The 18,182-nt window shown below is 43.8% G+C and overlaps 12 protein-coding genes across 12 annotated transcripts; 4 read left to right on the top strand and 8 right to left on the bottom strand.

The window, feature by feature from the left end:
• Positions 1 to 67: 67 nt before the first annotated feature.
• Positions 68 to 2,116, bottom strand: EHEL_030430 (heat shock protein 70; the record flags this gene model as incomplete). Its single annotated transcript, XM_003886872.1, has 1 exon — positions 68 to 2,116. One exon carries the CDS (start codon positions 2,114 to 2,116, stop codon positions 68 to 70), a length of 2,049 nt encoding a protein of 682 aa, XP_003886921.1.
• An 85-nt stretch (positions 2,117 to 2,201) lies between these two features.
• On the bottom strand, positions 2,202 to 5,915 carry EHEL_030420 (uncharacterized protein; the record flags this gene model as incomplete). The annotated part of the gene is made up of 1 exon (XM_003886871.1): positions 2,202 to 5,915. One exon carries the CDS (start codon positions 5,913 to 5,915, stop codon positions 2,202 to 2,204), a length of 3,714 nt encoding a protein of 1,237 aa, XP_003886920.1.
• Positions 5,916 to 6,065: 150 nt separating this feature from the next.
• On the top strand, positions 6,066 to 7,121 carry EHEL_030410 (vacuolar H+-ATPase V1 sector subunit C; the record flags this gene model as incomplete). Its single annotated transcript, XM_003886870.1, has 1 exon — positions 6,066 to 7,121. The coding sequence occupies one exon, from the start codon at positions 6,066 to 6,068 to the stop codon at positions 7,119 to 7,121; it is 1,056 nt and encodes a 351-aa protein (XP_003886919.1).
• Positions 7,122 to 7,222: 101 nt separating this feature from the next.
• EHEL_030400 (DNA-directed RNA polymerase subunit M) lies at positions 7,223 to 7,537 on the bottom strand (the record flags this gene model as incomplete). Its single annotated transcript, XM_003886869.1, has 1 exon — positions 7,223 to 7,537. One exon carries the CDS (start codon positions 7,535 to 7,537, stop codon positions 7,223 to 7,225), a length of 315 nt encoding a protein of 104 aa, XP_003886918.1.
• Positions 7,538 to 7,584: 47 nt separating this feature from the next.
• EHEL_030390 (splicing factor 3a subunit 2) lies at positions 7,585 to 8,127 on the bottom strand (the record flags this gene model as incomplete). Its single annotated transcript, XM_003886868.1, has 1 exon — positions 7,585 to 8,127. One exon carries the CDS (start codon positions 8,125 to 8,127, stop codon positions 7,585 to 7,587), a length of 543 nt encoding a protein of 180 aa, XP_003886917.1.
• A 53-nt stretch (positions 8,128 to 8,180) lies between these two features.
• EHEL_030380 (ADP-ribosylation factor-like GTPase) lies at positions 8,181 to 8,735 on the bottom strand (the record flags this gene model as incomplete). The annotated part of the gene is made up of 1 exon (XM_003886867.1): positions 8,181 to 8,735. One exon carries the CDS (start codon positions 8,733 to 8,735, stop codon positions 8,181 to 8,183), a length of 555 nt encoding a protein of 184 aa, XP_003886916.1.
• Positions 8,736 to 8,777: 42 nt separating this feature from the next.
• Positions 8,778 to 9,911, top strand: EHEL_030370 (sirtuin-like protein; the record flags this gene model as incomplete). The annotated part of the gene is made up of 1 exon (XM_003886866.1): positions 8,778 to 9,911. One exon carries the CDS (start codon positions 8,778 to 8,780, stop codon positions 9,909 to 9,911), a length of 1,134 nt encoding a protein of 377 aa, XP_003886915.1.
• Positions 9,912 to 9,960: 49 nt separating this feature from the next.
• Positions 9,961 to 10,269, bottom strand: EHEL_030360 (uncharacterized protein; the record flags this gene model as incomplete). Its single annotated transcript, XM_003886865.1, has 1 exon — positions 9,961 to 10,269. One exon carries the CDS (start codon positions 10,267 to 10,269, stop codon positions 9,961 to 9,963), a length of 309 nt encoding a protein of 102 aa, XP_003886914.1.
• Positions 10,270 to 10,319: 50 nt separating this feature from the next.
• EHEL_030350 (DNA-directed RNA polymerase subunit B) lies at positions 10,320 to 13,460 on the bottom strand (the record flags this gene model as incomplete). The annotated part of the gene is made up of 1 exon (XM_003886864.1): positions 10,320 to 13,460. One exon carries the CDS (start codon positions 13,458 to 13,460, stop codon positions 10,320 to 10,322), a length of 3,141 nt encoding a protein of 1,046 aa, XP_003886913.1.
• Positions 13,461 to 13,594: 134 nt separating this feature from the next.
• On the top strand, positions 13,595 to 14,779 carry EHEL_030340 (WD40 domain-containing protein; the record flags this gene model as incomplete). The annotated part of the gene is made up of 1 exon (XM_003886863.1): positions 13,595 to 14,779. One exon carries the CDS (start codon positions 13,595 to 13,597, stop codon positions 14,777 to 14,779), a length of 1,185 nt encoding a protein of 394 aa, XP_003886912.1.
• Positions 14,780 to 14,839: 60 nt separating this feature from the next.
• EHEL_030330 (Spt16/Cdc68-like protein) lies at positions 14,840 to 17,413 on the top strand (the record flags this gene model as incomplete). Its single annotated transcript, XM_003886862.1, has 1 exon — positions 14,840 to 17,413. One exon carries the CDS (start codon positions 14,840 to 14,842, stop codon positions 17,411 to 17,413), a length of 2,574 nt encoding a protein of 857 aa, XP_003886911.1.
• Positions 17,414 to 17,443: 30 nt separating this feature from the next.
• EHEL_030320 (uncharacterized protein) lies at positions 17,444 to 18,130 on the bottom strand (the record flags this gene model as incomplete). The annotated part of the gene is made up of 1 exon (XM_003886861.1): positions 17,444 to 18,130. One exon carries the CDS (start codon positions 18,128 to 18,130, stop codon positions 17,444 to 17,446), a length of 687 nt encoding a protein of 228 aa, XP_003886910.1.
• Positions 18,131 to 18,182: the final 52 nt, after the last annotated feature.

Raw genomic sequence — 18,182 nt, 5'->3', positions numbered from 1 at the left:
CTTAAACCATCATGCTAAGAAAAAAAGTATAGGCAACCAATTATAGGGACAAACCATTTTTAATTATTTAGGCTGCTGGCGCTCCACCCATCCCAGACTCCTTCATGATGTCGTTCATGAAGCTCTGGAGCTCGTTAGACCTCCTTTCAAGCTCTTCAGTTTCAAAGTCATCTGGCCCTTGTGCCCTTGCAAGCCATTCCTCGTTCTCCTTGATGATCTTTAGAGACTCGTCTTTCTTCTCCTGGGGAATGTTTGCCTTCTCAAGGAGACTCTTGAAAGAGAAGATGGCTTGGTCAAAGGACATCCTCTTGGTCATCTTTTCCTTTGTTTCATTATCCCTCTGTTCATTGTCTCTTGCCTCTTTAGCCATCCTCTCAATCTCCTCCTGGCTGAGTCTGTTCTGCGAGTTCGTCACAGTTATCTTGTTCTCCTTTCCAGTCTGCTTGTCTAGTGCAGTAACTATAAGAATCCCATTGTGATCGACGTCAAATGTAACCTCGATCTTTGGAACCCCACGAGGTGCTGCAATAATTCCGTCTAAATTGAAGCTACCTATCTTCTTGTTGTCCTTGCACATTGGCCTGTTTCCCTCATACACATTGATAGTCACTGCCGTCTGGTTATCCTCGTAGGTAGTGAATGTCTCAGTCTTCTTGATGGGAATGTTGTCACCACAGTTTACCAAAGGGGTTGCAACTCCCCCGGCAGTCTCAATTGAGAGGTTCAGTGGAACACAGTCAATAAGTAGAAGACTTGACCCTGCATCCACAGCATCAGAGTATATAGATGCTGCTTGGTATGCTGCTCCGTATGCAACAGCCTCGTCGGCATTCACAGGCTCGACAACCTTGTGTGCACCAAAGTACTCTGCAAGCATTGCCTTAACCTTTGGAATCCTCGATGATCCTCCAACAAGAAGAACCTTGCTGATGGAGTTCCTGACCTCATTCAATGTCTTCTCGAGAGAAGGATTCAGAAGGAGTCTGCTTCCATCTGCAGAGTATTCAACCTCAGGAACACCTGCAGAGCGCAACAGGCATCCTTTGGTTCTTTCCATACACTTCTTGAAAAGGTGATCACAGAGAAGCTCGAACCTTGCACGGGTTATCTGAACATTCAGATCATCGGTCATGTGGAAGCATGGAACATAGATGGCGCTGCTTGTTGCAGAGCTAAGAACTGCCTTGACTCTTGTACACTCAGCCCTAAGCCTGAGAAGTGCGCTCTCCTTCAAGTCACTCTTCTTAATCGAAGGGTTCTTCTTGAGGAACTCAGAGATACAGTGGTTGATCAAGAAGTTGTCAAAGTCTTGTCCTCCAAGGAATGTGTCTCCGTCAATCGCCTTGACAATCCCAAGAGACCCTGCTGCTCCATTGAACTCAAAGTCAAGTACAGATACATCAAATGTACCTCCTCCAAGATCAAACACGAGAACATCCTCCTTTGCAGAGAAGTTGGCGTTCTTCTGTGTTTGGATATGCCCATATGCCATTGCCGCTGCAGTAGGCTCTGCAAGAAGTCGGACCTTGTTGGGGTCAAATCCAGCAATCGTTGCCGCTGCTTTGGTCACATCCTTTTGAGGCTCCTCGAAGTATGCAGGAACAGTCACAACTGCAGAGTCAACAGTCCCTCCAAGCCTTGCCTCTGCTGCATTCTTAAGATACAACAGCACCTTTCCACTGATCTCAACAGGCGCATAGTAGCTGGTCTTTCCATTCTTCGTTACTTTGAATGCTATGTTGTCATAGGAGTTGGATCCCTCAGGAACTTTGTTGGGCTCCTCCCTCTTCTCCCGGTGATTGTATCTCACAACCTTGAACGGCCATGCACTTATAGCATTCTGGATCTTTGGATCATCGAACTCTCTTCCAATCAACCTCTTTGCATCAAACAATACAGACGTGGGGTCTATCCCAACCATGTTCCTTGCTGCCGTACCAACGACAGTGCAGTTGTTCTCATCAAAGCTTACCACAGATGGCGTTGTTCTTTCCCCATCAGCATTTGTAATAACCTCCACCTTCCCGCTTATGTATCCAGCAACACAGGAGAACGTTGTCCCTAAATCAATTCCAATTGCTCTAGAAGTATTAGACTTTTGCTTCTCTTCTGACATTGACCTTTAGGGATTTCAGCCTTTTATTATTTTTTCTTTCCGGATTTATCTGTTTTTTCTAGAAAAATATTGCACTGGTCAGTATTTATTTATTTTGCACAAGAATAAGTTCCAAGCACTTCCGGACATGGTCAATAACCTTGTAGTCCTTCGACCTGAGAGATTCAACAAGAACATCCTTAACATCATTCACAAGCTTCCTATTCTCACTTCTCCACATCTTCTCCAGTATCGTGTACACCTCCCTCTGCTTTACCCTTGAATACAAGCCGTTATATATCATTTCCATCTCGTTATATTCACTCAGAACTTTCCTGATCCTTTCTCTGACATCGTTGTAGATAAGATCAACATCATGGAACAATATCTCATAACACTTGAAACAGATGCTTTCCTTTCCAAGCCCTGACCCAACCTCGCTCATCTCAAATATCACTTTGTATCCCTCTCTAACGTCAGATATAGTTGCCTGGTCAAAAGGCTGCATCGTGTGGGTCTGCAAAGAGCTACAAGCATGAGCAAATCTCGTCAAAAGATTGTGATAAAACACCAAAAACTCCAGCACAATTCTTTCCCTTTTCTTCACGATCTTCGCCGTACTTTCCACAGGCTCTGCAGCCAATCCATTTCCATCCTCCATTTCCCGTAAATCCTCGGGTATTCCAACTTTAGCAGCTTCATCTAGAATCATCTTACTCCCACTTATAAAGGATAGAAACGAAGCACGGGATCTTATGCCTTCAGACCCCTTCATAAATGCCCTAGCAACATCCTCCCAAAAAGCCTTTTCTTTACAATACTCAACCAGCTCCATAACCGCTTCAGAGTATCTCGAATCCTCAGGGTTCCTTGATAATACCCTTCCTATCCTCCCAATAAGCATCCTGCTCAGCTGAATATCCCTGAAGTTCATCCAATCGTTGTAGGCCTCCAATTGTACATCCGCTTCAGACCCCCACATCTCAGCCATGTCCAGCACCTTCTCTTGAAGAACGCGATTCTCGCTGTGAACAAACTTACGGAGTAAAGGAATCAGTATCCGCATCTCAGAGCTTTTAAATGTAAACTCCTTAGCTAAATCTATCATCTCAAGATACATATTAGTAGAGCATTCCTCACTTCCAGGAATCATACCAAACATCGACTTGTACGCATTGAAAACCAGATCCCTTAGCTTGAACGAAGGCATCAAAGACTTCCTTTCTCCCGCACCCATTCTAAATCCCATGTCCTCAGAACTCTGGTCACTTCCCTCCTGGCGCGGCCCATCTCTATGCTTCACCTCAGAAGACTTGCTTGCTATCATCCTTAGGCTCTCAATGCACATGCTCTGGATCTCAGAAGAGCCAGAATGGCACACTCCATCAGTAACTACCTCAAGAAACTTACTATACAGCTCCGAGTGGTAGTCCATCTTTCCAATCACCCTACTGCACTCATCGAGCATCAGCATCAAAGTACATTGTGACTCCTGCTCCTGTGCTCTGAGAAGCTGCTTACCTCTTTCTAACAAAGGGACAAGCCCGCTTTTTGCAGCAAAATCTAGCTCTTGAGGACTCAGGGACTCAGACTCTGCTTCAAGAAACATGACAAGATACTTGATCGCCGCCTCGCGTACCATGCATCTTTCGTCCCCTGCTGCTCCTCCAAGAACCTTGATATATTTTGCCCATGCAGAGTTCATCTCTCTGTCCTCAGCTCCGGCACCAGGAAATCGATTAAATGCTTTCCTACTCATCAAGCACTCTCCCACGTCTTGGAAAATAGACATCGCTTTCAGGCTTATCTCACTATTTGTTGACAAGCACATCAAGTGTAGGCAGTCAATAAGTTTCTCAAAATGCTCGTTACTTATGAGATGCCCAGATCCCTCTATAATCCACCTCACAATGGGATATAGAGAAGAGTATAGGCAAGGAATGCATGAACACTCAACACATTGCAAAACAATGTCCCAGGAACTCTCAGGCGTTATGATCCTCAGCACCTCTGACATTGTCTCCAGAATCTCTAGCCCATTCCTCTCCAGGTTCCTCTCAAGCATCCTCTGCAAGAGCGTGAAAATAACACTTTCAACATCAGGTGTCAAAGTCTCTAGTTGCCCGGAATAGTCCACAAGAACAGAGCAGAATATTCGAATAGAATAGCCTTCGTCACTGCTGCTTTCCCTCAGCATCCCACTAAGAATCATCTCAAATATCTTTACATTCAATGGCTCCACCACAATGGGCTTGGTAATATTGAATACAGACAATAGAAAGTCTACCTTATCTTTCGAACTCCATGCATTGGTAGACTCCAACCCCTCTACAGCCTTTATCAGAAAGAAAATCTCCTCAGCATCAAAGGTGCCAATAGACTCAATGATACTTCCAAGATGATCCTTGCACCCGCCAAGGACAACATCCCAGGAGTTTTGGATATGCTTTCTATTCTCAATTGCATTTCTGCACACAACCCCCGTAAACCCAAGCCTGCATCCAAGAGCCATGAACACTTCCAGTGACTCTTTGCTCCCAGAAATGGCATAAAACCTAAGAACAGTCTCTAGCAGGTCTTCAACATTTGGATGTGGATTAGTAATTCCAGACAACTTTGCATGTAGAATCTCGCAAAACTTATCAAAAAAGGCCTTTGTCGATGGGTGGTGCTTTCCGTTGGCTTTTTCCTCGGCTTCCAACTGGTTTCTCAGTGAAATTCTTATGGCGCTTATGGCATCCCCGCTTCCCGCATCTTTGTCAAGCGATGTGCCCTCAAGAATCCTGAAGAAGATTCTCCTTACAACCTCAGAGTAACTATTGAATACTAGTATATCTAGCGATCCAAAAAAGTCCAAAAATATCTCCATCTCCAGGTCGTCAAAGAAATCATAGGATTTCTCAATCTCATCAAACACTCTTTGGATCCCCTTCTCAAATAAACAGTTGTGCCTTTCAGCCAGCCGCGAAATCACCTTATACACATTTCCTTTAGAAGAGCATCTTCTCCCTATCAGTTCCCTCAGCACATCCATCACCTCCGCACTGTAGACCTTCTTAAACTCCTCATACTCAAAAAGCTCGCTCTTTCGGGTTATCAGGACCACCGTGTCAATCACAAAGTATCCCATTTCTTTTGAGGCACCAATGTTCTGTAGGAGATACCGGAGAAATAAAATCCCATCGTCTATCGGACTCCCCACTTCCAAATTCGTCCTCAAAAGTAGCTTCTCAGTCCCAGGCCTACAACCTTCAAGAGTGTCTGCCGCCTGCATACCAGAATTGACCTCACTCTCCTCACTTCGGGCCTCCTCCTTGAAAACTGAACTTGCTTTGCCAAAAGCAACGTCTATAAGATGCATTGCTATGGGCTTTGCAGTCGTCTGGACCTGCTTGCTTCTATCATCAATCATCTTCACTATGCTTTTAAACAAGGACAATGCAAGGTCCCCTTGGAAGTTGTCATATCTTATGATGTAGTAGCTCATCTGAAGTATCTTCATCTTCGATGCCTCGCACCAGCTGCCCTCAGATATAACATTGATAATCTCACTAATATCGTTCAAACCAAGAAGATCGTTGACAAGAAAAGTGTAAATGAAATCTATCACAAAAATCTGGACCTGCCTTCTGGCCCTCAGGCCCCTCATAAAGACATCAACAACATCCCGCTTCTCTCTGATGAAGTCTCTGATGTTTTCTTCTTCAAGCTTGCCGATTTCCTTCAGTAGCTTCCTACACTTCTCAGAAGCCTCGTTGTCCTCTACGGTCTTCATAAGCTTTTCAACTCCAGCCTCTATCTCTGATCTGTGAAGATACATTATTTACACAGGGTTTCACTGTCTTTATTTATTTGGAAGTGATGAAACACTGCGATTCAATTCAAGACGTCGATGCTACTTACCATTCAACTCCAGATCACAAATCTTACACCCAAAGAGCTCACTTAAACACCAAAATACAGTACCCCGATGTTCGTTCTTGTGGGACTGCCAGTAGAAGAGGATGCGCCCTGCCTGACAGAGAGTCAGATCAAGGAGGAGTACGGGATCTGTCCTTGTCAAGTGGCTCTTCCGTCGTTCACAGGAGTGTCCTTAGAGGGGATAGTGAACCAAGTGGAAAGACTAAGCTCATTGGAAAAGTCGTGCGAGGGCCTTCTCAAAACATTCATGGGGTACTCCTGCGAGGGTAGCGCGAAAGCTATGTGCGATAGCATCGAGAAGATCAAGGACTTCCTCAGATGGGACACCCAAAGCTTTGTAACCAACTCGATTGACAAGGCGATTCTACTTCTCGAGGGAGAGTACAAGAGAGTTAGCAAGGCATATGAGGAGAAAGTCGAGGAGTTCAACGAGGCAAAGAAGGAGTGTGACAAGCTTCAAAAACTCACAAGGGGAAACCTGTGCGACATAAACCTCAGCATAATAGTGGGAAAGGAAGAAAAGTACGAGTTCCTTAAGGTTCTCTATGTGATCGTTCAGAAGAGCAAAGCCTCGGAGTTCAATAGAATAGTAGATGAGTCTCCCCATATATCACCAGAAGTAGTCGAGAAGATAAACAGCGACGAAGACCACGATCTTTTCAAATTCTACATCTTGCACTGCTCTGAGGAGGAAGTAAGAAATGCGATGCATGCTGAGGGCTTTTTGGTCAGAGAACTCGATGAGAACACGATGTCTTCTGAGGAGATTATTGCAGAAAGAAGAAAAGCCGAGGAAAGGTTTTCTGCCATCGAAAGAGTACTTATGACATTCGTGCATGTCCATCTAACAGAGGCTCTCAAGATACTGATTCACGTGAAGCTTCTGAGGCTTTTTGTGGAGTCAGTTTACAGATACGGCCTTCCTACAGAATACATGTTCTTTGTGACGAGTGGAGAGAAATCAAGGATTCTCAGCCAATGGACAACCATAGCGAAGAAGTGGCCATCTGATAGGATTGTATATGAAGAAGAAGGGGATAATAACGAGGAAGGTGAGGTCTTCTTTGCTTTTTCAGAGATCGAAATATGTGGAGAGGAAGAATGACGGTAGGTTCCAGCCTATACCTTTTGGATGAGCTACCAGTGGAAAGCGAGTTAAGATAAATATGCTTTATTCTGTTTACAGGTGCCCCTGCGATCTACTGTTTACTCTCTCCAGACTTTCTTGCATCTTATGCATTTATAAAATATTGTCATTGGTTCATCTGCACTTCGTGTCTGAAGCTCTACAAAGGAAACCTCCTCAGAGCCACACTCGCACTTCTTGCCACACTTCGATACAAACTTCAAGTTCTCATCCTCATCAATAAGCCCATCACTCTTCTTCGGTGTCATGGGAACAGACTTGGTTATTTCTTTGGATATTGCATATAGATATCCGCACATCCTACACGAAAGCTCATTCCCCATGGACTGTCTTCTGACAACCAGCATACTCGAGCACAGAGGACAAAATAACATCCTGCTGGGATTAAAAAGTGGGACATAAAAATCAACGAATCTACAGTTCATGAGCCCTCAAAAAAATAAAAGTGGAATGTATATGCACCCGTCTCATCGTCGATATCTTCATAAATAGAACTCTTATCTATTTCCTTGTTCTCAAACTTGAAACCGATGTTCTCGTACGGCCTGCATATAAATACAAGATATTTAGAGCACTCGTCATACTCCTCAACGGCTTGCTCGAGACTACTTACAAAGCGGAACTGCGGCATTTCTTTAGCGAGCTTGTAATCAATAGTAATGCCGTATCCCTTTTTATCCCCCTCAACTAAGCATCGCACACTATGTGAAGGAATGTTGGACTTGGCTTCGCTCTTGCCCGAGAGCTTCTCCTTGTGTTTCTTTCCTTCCCTATGCCTCACATAGCTCATTTCTGTTAGATGCTTGGTTTTGCAGACCACACATATATACCTTCCGGCACCGTCCTTCGATAAGTTCTGGTCTGTTGTCAGTCCATATACCTCTAAAAGAAGCCTTTTGTTTCTTTCTTTCCTATGTTTTTTTATTTCTGACGTAGTATATGCATTCCCTATCTTAAACCCCATGCGGCTCTAAAGATGGGCATTCAGGGATCACATATTTCAAGATCTACCTGGCTCTACATCCTCTTCTTTACTTCCTCATCTAATACAAGCTTTTCCGTTGCTTTGCCTACCATCCAATCAAACCCTGATTCTAATCCGTCTCCCCTTATCCCACAGCACTTAATGAGCCTTACATCTTCCTTCTCAAGAAGTTCGCTGAAATCTTTTCCAAACTGGTTAGGATCAAACATAGGATTGAGGTCCGACTTGTTTGCCAGTATCAGCATAGGCGTGCTGGGTAGAGTGGATCTTATGTGCCCTATGTGTTCAATAAACGACCTGCTATCACTCGAATCAAACACAAATACAACGCCGTCAACATCCTCATAGTAGCTCGACCAGTATTCTATAAACATAGACTGCCCTCCTATGTCGAGGATTACAAGATTAACCGTTTTATAGCTAACGTCATAGATCTTGTATCCAAAGGTCGGGCGCACATCTTCTATTGGTTTGGAGAGGATCTTATGTAGAACAGTTGTCTTTCCTGCATTGTCCAGGCCGAGCACAAGTATTCTAAGCTGGGCCCTTTCTTTTTTTATTCTTCTAACTATCCTGCTGAAATACATTGGGAGCTCGTCAAACAAATATTTTTGTTAAGGCCCTGTGGGATGATAGTCATCGACTCGAAATGGATTAAGTCCAATATCAAGATGTTTTCGAAACGAAAGGTTGCCGTTGTTGTTGGTGCAGGGATATCTGTCTCGAGTGGAATACCGGATTTTAGGTCGAAGTCTGGTATTTTCAGTGATATTAAAAAGGACCTGGGAATCAGTGGTAGCGATTTATTCACGTACAGTATGTCGATGTCTAAAGAGATGAGGAAGAACTACTTGAAATATATGAGTAAGCTTAAAGGGATGGTCGACCGGGCAGTCCCCTCACCTACACATGAGTTTCTTTCTCTTTACTCAGATGCCTCTCGAAAGTTTAGAATGTACACACAGAACATTGATGGGCTTGAAGAGAAAGCCGGCCTGGTTGCATCAAAGGACAAGTCAGCCAAGCTTGTCTATCTTCACGGAAATATGAAGAAACTGAGCTGCCTCTACTGTGGGTACAAAATAGAGTTTGGGGATTCAGAAAGAGGTGCATATGGTAAAGGAGAGGAGATTATATGTCCTAACTGCATAAAGCGCAATGAGAAGAGAGGGAAGGATGCAAGGAAAAGACCCGTCGGGGTGTTTCATACAACAATAATACACTACAACCAATCACATCCAGATTCTTCCTTCATCTCAAGGACGGCACAGAATGATAGTGATTGCGATTTGTTTATAGTCATGGGAACCAGCCTCAAAGTCTTTGGCGTGAAAAAGCTGGTGAAATACTTTTGTAGGCTTAACACGACAAGAGGAAGAAGAATACTTGTAAATCTCGATAAACCCTCTAAAGAATTTCGGGAGCTTTTTGACTTCTTCTGGAATGGAGACTGCGACGAGTTTTGCAAGGCCCTCGGCGAGGAGTTGGGATTAAAGTCCATGACTGACGGGGTCCGAAGGCTTTCTATAACGAAGAAGGAGGATTGCAGTCAGCCATTAAACGTCCCAGAGAGAAACGTTGCCACTGAAAGTGATGTAAAAGTAGAGGGAAAAATGATAGAAAAGGAGGTCAGAAAACACATAAACTTGTTAATTAAGTCGTCAAGAAAGAAAGGTGGAAATTCTGAGGCAAGTGAGGCTAGTTCCGGAAAGGAACCGATGCTTCATCAAGTAGATTGTGAAAAGAACGTCATTTCAAAATAAATCCATTATTTATTAAAACCACAACCAGTCTGGCTCTAAGACACTGGCCTTACGTACAACAATCACAATATATCGGGCAATCCTCAGTGTCTCCTCCTCCATCTCCAAGCTGAAGCTCCTCAAGCGTGTAAACAGGAAGCCCCTCGTGGTATCTTCTACCGTCTTTCCCAACAGAAAAATACTTTTCTTCATCAGACTCCTCGTCTTCCTTTTTCTTAATTTCGCACTTCTTTGGAGAGCTTATTCCAGAGAATATTGCCTCAATATCATCTTCGGCCATGTCTGGATCGCTCTTCTTTTCCAGGCCATCCCTTAAAGTGCTTTTGCTTTTCATTCCACTCTTCTTTGTCTTTTTCATCAGCTGAGATGTATGGTGACAAGGACAAATTCAAAACGCAATTTAATTACTCATAGATCGATCTTAACCCTTATATTCATTGCAAGCAGCTCGTAGCATAGGTACTTGAAGACATATGGCATTTCAACTGTCTTGAGGTCACTGCTTCCACAAATACAGTCGCCGTTGTTTGTAAATAGAATACTCTTGCAAGTACCGCAATACTCAAACATTGTCCCATCACTGCATTTGAGAAGTCTATCTTGTAAAAGATGCGAGGCCCCGTGCGAGATTAAAGCATCACGCTCCATTTCTCCAAAACGGATCCCCCCCTGTTTCTTCCTTCCCCCAACTGGCTGCCGGGTCGTAGACACAACGGCTCCTTTCGTACGCACCTGAAACTTGTCTCCAACCATATGCTTTAGCCTCTGATAGTATACAACCCCCACGAATATGTCGACGCGAAGCTCATTTCCTGATATCCCGCTGTACATCGGCTCATTTCCATAGTAGTTGAAGCCATGCTCTTGGAGCTCCTTGCATAGGAGCTCCTTTCTTCTGTTCTTCTCATCTTCTCCCGAAAGGAGCCCCCTTTCAAACGCAGTTCCGTCTTGCACATTTCCACTTAGGCATCCAACTTTGCCTGCAATCGACTCAATCAGCATCCCAATCGTCATTCGGCTTGGAAACGCATGAGGATTAATAATAATGTCTGGAACGTATCCCGACTCTGTAAATGGCATGTCAACCGTTGGCCAATTCATAGAACAAACTCCTTTCTGTCCATGCCTCGAGCTGAATTTATCTCCAATAGAAGGGTTTCGAACAATCCTTATCGTGAATGTAGCGCATCTCTCTCCAGAATCATTGTCAAATACCCTAACAGAATCTATGACTCCCCCCTCAGCCTCGAAGTATTTGCTCTCATACTCTCTGCCCTCCTGATCAACATATCTGTATAAAACTAATCCTTTTTCTATCCTCTCGCCAACAGGCAGAAGATGTGTGAAATAGCGGCCTTTTTCTAAGGACACTTTTTCTGTCTTGTAAATGTATCCCGTAAATAGCCCTCTATCAATACTGTTCTTGCTGATGACCAAGGCATCCTCCATGTCATATGCTGTATACGAAAGAACCGCCACCATGCAATTAATCCCTACAGGATAATTCTTGACGAGGTCGTATCCTTTTGTTCTGACGATTGGAGACTGTAGGTAGTTTACAGTATACATGCTCGAGTCTGTTCTTGTCTTAATGTTGTATGCCGGAATCCCTATTGCCTGCTTTGCCATCTGGCATTGGTACATGTTTCTAGGACTCTGGTTATGATCAGAATATGGTGTTAGCTCAGCCAATATCCCCAATATATTGGTCTTGTCTATTTCATAATAGTCTCCTTCTCCTTTCCCTTCCTCAACATCTATGCTTAGGAAAACTTGCTCCATTATTCCAATCCACTCCTCCGAGTTCAGCTTCCTGTTCATAACTTTCCTGGCGAACCTTCCGACTGAATTGAAAACACACACAGAAGGAAACATCTTGGGCCCCTCGCTATATACTATCTCGATCTTTAGGTTATTCTTGACCTTGTATTCTCTTAACATGCGGACGAGGATGGAAGGTGATGACGTCGACCCAATTATCCTTCCGTCCACAAGGACAGGGACATCCATTTTGGCCCCCCTTATGGCCGGAACAACCCCAAATTCAAAGAAGATGTCTGTATCGAAATCCTCGACCTTAGAGACAACTTCCGCTCCTTTGGCCATATGCAGAAGAATTCCACATGGCGCCCCATCAGGTGTATGCACTGGACAGATGAACCCCCAGGACTCTGGCCTAAGTTTACGGACATCTGTCACCAACGAAGAAATGTGGCTGCCCCTATTGATGCTACGAAGATTGGTGAGATATTTGTAGAAGTTGATCCTTTCCGCAGTAATCACAAACCCTGTTTTCTGGAGAATATCAGAGCAACTCGAGAAGACTGCATTCCCACCATACAAGAACATATCTATCTTATGTCCAATACTAATGGGCGTTTTCTTGAACACTTCCTTGATTTCAGTCAGATCCAGCTTATCCTCATAGAGACCGTCTTCAACACCTTCGTCCTCCTCCAACTTTCTTTTTCCTCCCGCATTCTTAAAGTATGCTTTCCTACATATAATGCGAAACAGCTTCATGTATTCTTCTATCTTATCCCTTATGAAGGAAGACAAAATCTGCGTTACTGTAAGCAACTCATGATTACCTGACGAATCAAAGTCATCCTCCGCTATCTCATTGTTCACAAAGGAAAATAGCTTTTTTGCTGCAAGCACTAGAAAGTTGAACTTGTCAAGATTCGATGAGAGGTGGGAGGCCACATATTTGCTCAAGACTTCTTCGGCAGCTCCGACCTTTGTTCCCACATCTATGACCGCCAAAAATCGAGATCCAATGTAATCAAGACATTCTGTTCTTGAAAAGACATTATATTCTGCAAAGCACTTGAGAAGATGAATGGCCTTGTCTCCTCCGCCAAGTGCTTCAAATAACTCCTCGTCTGTTGTATTAACCAATGCTCTTAGAATAAGAACCAAAGGAAATAAAAATGTAGATCTTTTGTAGAATATCTTGATAATAACATTCCCATCAGTGCAGTAGTACAGGCTGTTCAAATGGCCAATCTCGTCCTTGCCTACACATCTCATGGATACTCCATAGCCAGTAAAGAAACTCTCTTTTTTCCGCTGCTTGAATGCAAATATATGGTTCCTTTTTTGTATGATTCCAAGCCTAACAAATTTGTCGATCCCGTTAACTATGAAGTATCCTCCGATCTCTTCTTCATCCTCCCCAACCCTGTTCATGCTCTCGACATTCTTCAGATGGCAGAGCTTCGACCTGACCATAATGGGAAAATATCCCGCAAACTTATCCTCGGTCATCACATGCTTGCTGTCATAGAACAGGGAGACTCTCACAGCTATCTTTCCTCTGTATGTTAGTCCTCTTTCCCGGCATTCCCTAGGAAATAGTCTTCTGTCCACAGAAATATGGTCCTTGTCACTGAGGTATGGAGGAGAAATGTGAATGTCCTCCACAACTATCTTCGTTCTTCCCCTGATCAGCGGCGGAATTCCAGCCACAAGATTGTCAAGTACGTTTTCATCGAAGATTGCGTTGTAGGCTTCTATATGAGCTTTTGCAGCATCTTTCAGTTCCATCGCTAGGGATAAAATTTTCTCCAACGATGATATACTTCTGTCTAACACCACTGTGCACACACCATCGAAGAGCAGCGCGGAGGATCTAAGCCTAGGCATGTCCTGCCAATAAAAACTTTAACTGCACCTACCCTATGTCAGATTTGGTTCTCGTTGAATTTGAAGACCAGGAAGGGCGCAAAGTATCAGATAGACTCCAAATCCCAGTCAAGATACTTAGATCGCAGCTGCAGCTTCTTGCAAACACAACGCTTGCACTCTATGTCAATGGACAGCCTGTTCTCGAGACCCTTGAGGAGACACTAAAGCTGCAGAATATTTTGTCAGCGGAGGAAGTTGTGAAGATCAGAATGTGTGAGGAAGAGCCAGCAACACAGGCGGCCTTCCACTGCTCGTCGTCCTTCAGTGGGCATGAAGGTCCTGTGCTGTGTGTAAGATACGGCAATGTGATCGTTACTGGAGGTGGAGACTCTACTGTGAGATTCTGGGACCCCAGAACAAAGACACAGAGCAAAATAATCAAAAGACACGGGCATTGGATTTTATCTCTTGACGTTTCGCCAGATGGAAAGTATGTTGCCAGCGGAGCACTTGATGGAGGTGTTAATTTGTATTCAAGCGATGGGGAGTATATTAGAAGTTTCCCTGGGCATAGGAAGGGTGTTGTAGCATTGACATTCCATAAGGGGAGCCTTGTGACAGGGTCTAGAGACAATTCCGTTGTTGTGTGGAGCTTGAATGGAGAAGTCCTTCTCTCGTATGCACACACGATGGCCATCACATGTATCTGTGCTGGAGAAGATTACATAGCCTCTGGGAGTAAAGATGGGAAAATCAAGGTATACAGGAATCTCAAGTTTGTAGACGAGCTCCGAGGGCATTCCTCCGGAATCAATGCGATTGACTGCAATGGAAACTACATGGTGTCTGGGTGCAATGGAGGGGATGTGATTGTGTGGAAGGGATTCTCTCTGCACAAGAGAATGAAGCACAATGCAGAGGTTATCTCTGTCTCGATATCACCCAACAGGATTTATGCAGCGTCTGGATCATTTGACAAGTCTGTAAGGCTATGGAGTATGGACTCTGGGCAGCAGCTTTTGGTCTTTCGCCACGTGGATCTTGTGTACAAGGTCAAAATGATGAATGATCTGATAGTCTCATGCTCAAAAGACAAAACCGTCAAGATGTTCCGTGTGAGCAAGAGGAGGGTAGTGAGCGATCTTGTTTGTGATGATGAGGTGTACTGCTTCGACATAAAGGGTGACGGAGGCATTGTGTGTGGGACGAAGAGCAACAGAGTATATTTCTTCAATTGAATTGCAGATTCTTGACAGGACAGCCGACTTTAGATGATGAATAAAATTTTAATCCTTGAGATGTCGATGATCAGGCTTGAAGAAGAAAGATTTGTAAAGAGGTCTAAGGAGATAAGAAAGCGCCTTGGTGGGCCTTTGGTTGTTATGCTGGGGAAGAGCCAAGATGTTCTTGAGTTTCAGATAAACTCTGCTCTATTTATCTATCTGCTTGGATATGAGTTTCCGGAGACCATTTTGATAGTCGATGACACGTGCACTGTAATAACGAGTCAAAAGAAGTCTGAAATTCTTAAGCAGATAAGCTGCCTGAATGTCCTTGTGCGTAACAAGGACAACTCGAATATGGACGAGATCTATAAGGTTCTCAAGGATTCATACTATGTTGTAGGAAGTGAAGAGATGCAGGGGGATTTCTGCAAGAAGATTCTTGAGAGAATCAATGCCGAGGACATTACTGAGAAGGTGGGAGAGATATTTTTGGTCAAGGACGACGAAGAGATCAAAAACTGCAAGGCATCTGGAATTGCAGTGTCTGCACTAATGAAGAAAGGGATGGAGATGCTGTGGGAAGGAGCTTTTGAGAAGGCAAAGCTTGAGGAGATGATGAGCTCGAATGTTGAGGGTGTTGACATGAGCTTGTGCGAATTTTCGTTTCCTATAGAATACACAAGAGATAGGCTCAGGATTGGAGTGAGGTACAATGGATATTGTAGCGAGGTATCAAGAACTATTGTGATAAGCATGGAGGAGGCATATATGACACAAGAGTACATTCTTGGGCTTATCCGGCCTGGGGCTGATTCTGGATTTGTATACTCTGAAGCGGAGAAGTACTTTTCGGAAAACGGGTTAGAATTTGATGCAGACTTTGTATATACAGTCGGGTTGATGAGCCAGGAGAGAAGCTTCAAAAACTCGTTTATCTTGAAAAAGGGATGTGTGTTTGTGATCAGGCTGAGCAGCGAAACACTTTCTTTGTCGAACACATTCGTTCTTGAAGAGAAACCTGAGTATCTAACATCCGAAGACACAGCTCTTGATTTTCTAGATAAGAGATCGAGATTTAGAGACAAGACGAAAGAATATGAGTTAAACATGAGAAGGAAAGAGCATCAAAAAGAATTGCTCGATAAGCTTATTGAGGAAAGGCTCGAGTTTTATAGAAATATTTCTGACGGAGGCAAAGACGAAGAGAGGAAAGAAGTCAGGGTGGTTCCGTATGCCAAGGAGGGGCTTGTTCCCAGACAGGGAAGGACTGTTGTAGACTTTTCAAGAGAATCGGTTGTTATACCTATTGGAAGCTATGCTGTTCCATTTCACATTTCTAACATTAAGAGTGTTGCTGTTACCGACGAAAAGTTTCTCCGAATCAATTTCAAAGCAGAGTCCAAAGGAAAAGAGGAAGGAGAAGAGGTAGAGTGTGAGCAAGGAGAGAGTCTTCTGAGTGCCATCAAGTCTATAAGTATCCATGGAAACAACTCTAGAGATCTGGCTGAGGAGATAAACAGCCTGAAGAAGGCGCATTCGACAAAAAAGACTGTGGGAGAAGTGGAAAGCTCTGAGGAGCTAAAGATTATCCCAAGGCCTCTCAGCCTCACTGATGTTTATATGAAGACCGACATGAAAAGCGGATCGAGGCGCCGGAAGGTTGGAAGCTTGGAACTTCACGAGAATGGATTCAGATTTAAAGAGGAAAATGTTGTGATTCTATTTTCAAATATCAGGCATATATTTTTTTCTGAGGGGAATGTAGAGACGAACTCCATTCTTCATTTCCACCTGCTAAATCCGATTCTTCTTGGAGGGAAGGTGGTGAATGTGCAGTTTTACCGAGAGGCTGGAAACGCTATGGTTTATGACACGATGAAGAGGGGAGATGAGCACATGGAGTACATCATCGAGAAAGAAGAAGAAGACAGGCAGCAAATGATAAACAACCAGTTCAGATCGTTTGTAAACAGCATTGAGTCTGAAACACACTTCAAGGTCCAGATACCGAAGGCCGGGTTCTACGGTGTTCCATTCCGAGAGAATGTTATGATCAAGCAAACCCATGAGTGTCTTGTGAGCCTTGATGAGGCACCATACTTTGTGCTGACTCTGGAGGATGTTGAGGTGGTCAATTTTGAAAGGGTTGTATTGACAGTAAAAACTGTAGATGTGCTCTTTATCCTAAAGAACAGATATCCTTTAGATGTGGTTATGAAGAACAAGTCCCGGCTCCTTGTAAGCATACTGAGCGTGGATGTGCAGAGTGTCAACAAGCTCAAAGAGTATCTTGACTCCAATAATGTGCTGTTTATGGAGACCTCGGCAAGTATTCGATGGAACAATGTTATTGGAAGCATAATGAAGGATCCCATTTCGTTTTATGAGGATGGCGCATGGTCAGAGCTCATGGTTGGAGACAGCGAGGAAAGTTTTGAAGAATCCGAGGCCGAGGAGAGCGAGGAGTTAAGCTCCAGCGAGACAGAAAACATTTCTACCGACGATGATGTAAGTGATGTATCAAGCGAAGAGGAGCTAGAGGAAGACGAAAGTTACTATGACAGCTCTGATGATTATGAAGATGAGGATGAGGATGATAGCGAGGAAGAAAGCTATGACGAGCCTGGGAAGAGAAGAAAGAACTAAATTTGAGTTTTATTCTGCCTTGTATTCTTTCTACTTTCGTTTCTGTCTTTTGACGAAGCCTGTGATTAGGCTTTCACTTATGTTTCTTATTGCAGGTATTTCCTCGTAAGTTTCCAGATTGAACTTCTTTTCCTGGAACAGCCTGTATCTCGCGACGAAGTCTTCAAGTTCCTTGTTTTTTCCGAGCAAGGATTCCATTACGGCTTCCACCAGCTTTCTAGAATCAAGATCTTTCACTCTAGGCCACTGTATCATTGTGTTGAAAACCCGGACGGCTTTATCTGTGAGGTCTGGGGAAAGGTCTATGGCTTGAAGAAAGTCAATGAAATCGCCATATACATCTTCAAACGACACGTCGAATCCTAAGGATTTCAGTATCTGCGTTTCTGCGAGTATACATCCTTCCTTGAGCCTAATTGATAGTCTGTTAGTCAGTGGTGTGGGCTTTGATTCATATCTTGTATACAGATAGTTAAAGACGTATATCACCTTTTTTAAGGTACAGACCTCTTCTTCTAGCTTTGAAGCTAGGAGGAGGGAGGCCATGCACAAGCCTGCAAAATCTACCTTTTCATTGAAATTGTAAAATAGAACAAGTGCTTTGTATCTTGACTGATAGGAGAGATTCAGAAGTATGCAGGACTCCGTGATGAACTTAACACCTAGCAACTGCTTGACTTCTTTGACCGAAAACGCTACTTCGCCCCTCGAACTCATATTAAGTGGCAAGGACAAAGAAAAATTTCAAATAGAAGCAGAAACCATAAGA

Source organism: Encephalitozoon hellem, chromosome III (assembly GCF_000277815.2).
Source record: "Encephalitozoon hellem ATCC 50504 chromosome III, complete sequence".
In the NCBI taxonomy this organism is placed as follows: Eukaryota; Fungi; Microsporidia; family Unikaryonidae; genus Encephalitozoon; species Encephalitozoon hellem.
This window is presented reverse-complemented; position numbering and strand designations above follow the sequence as displayed.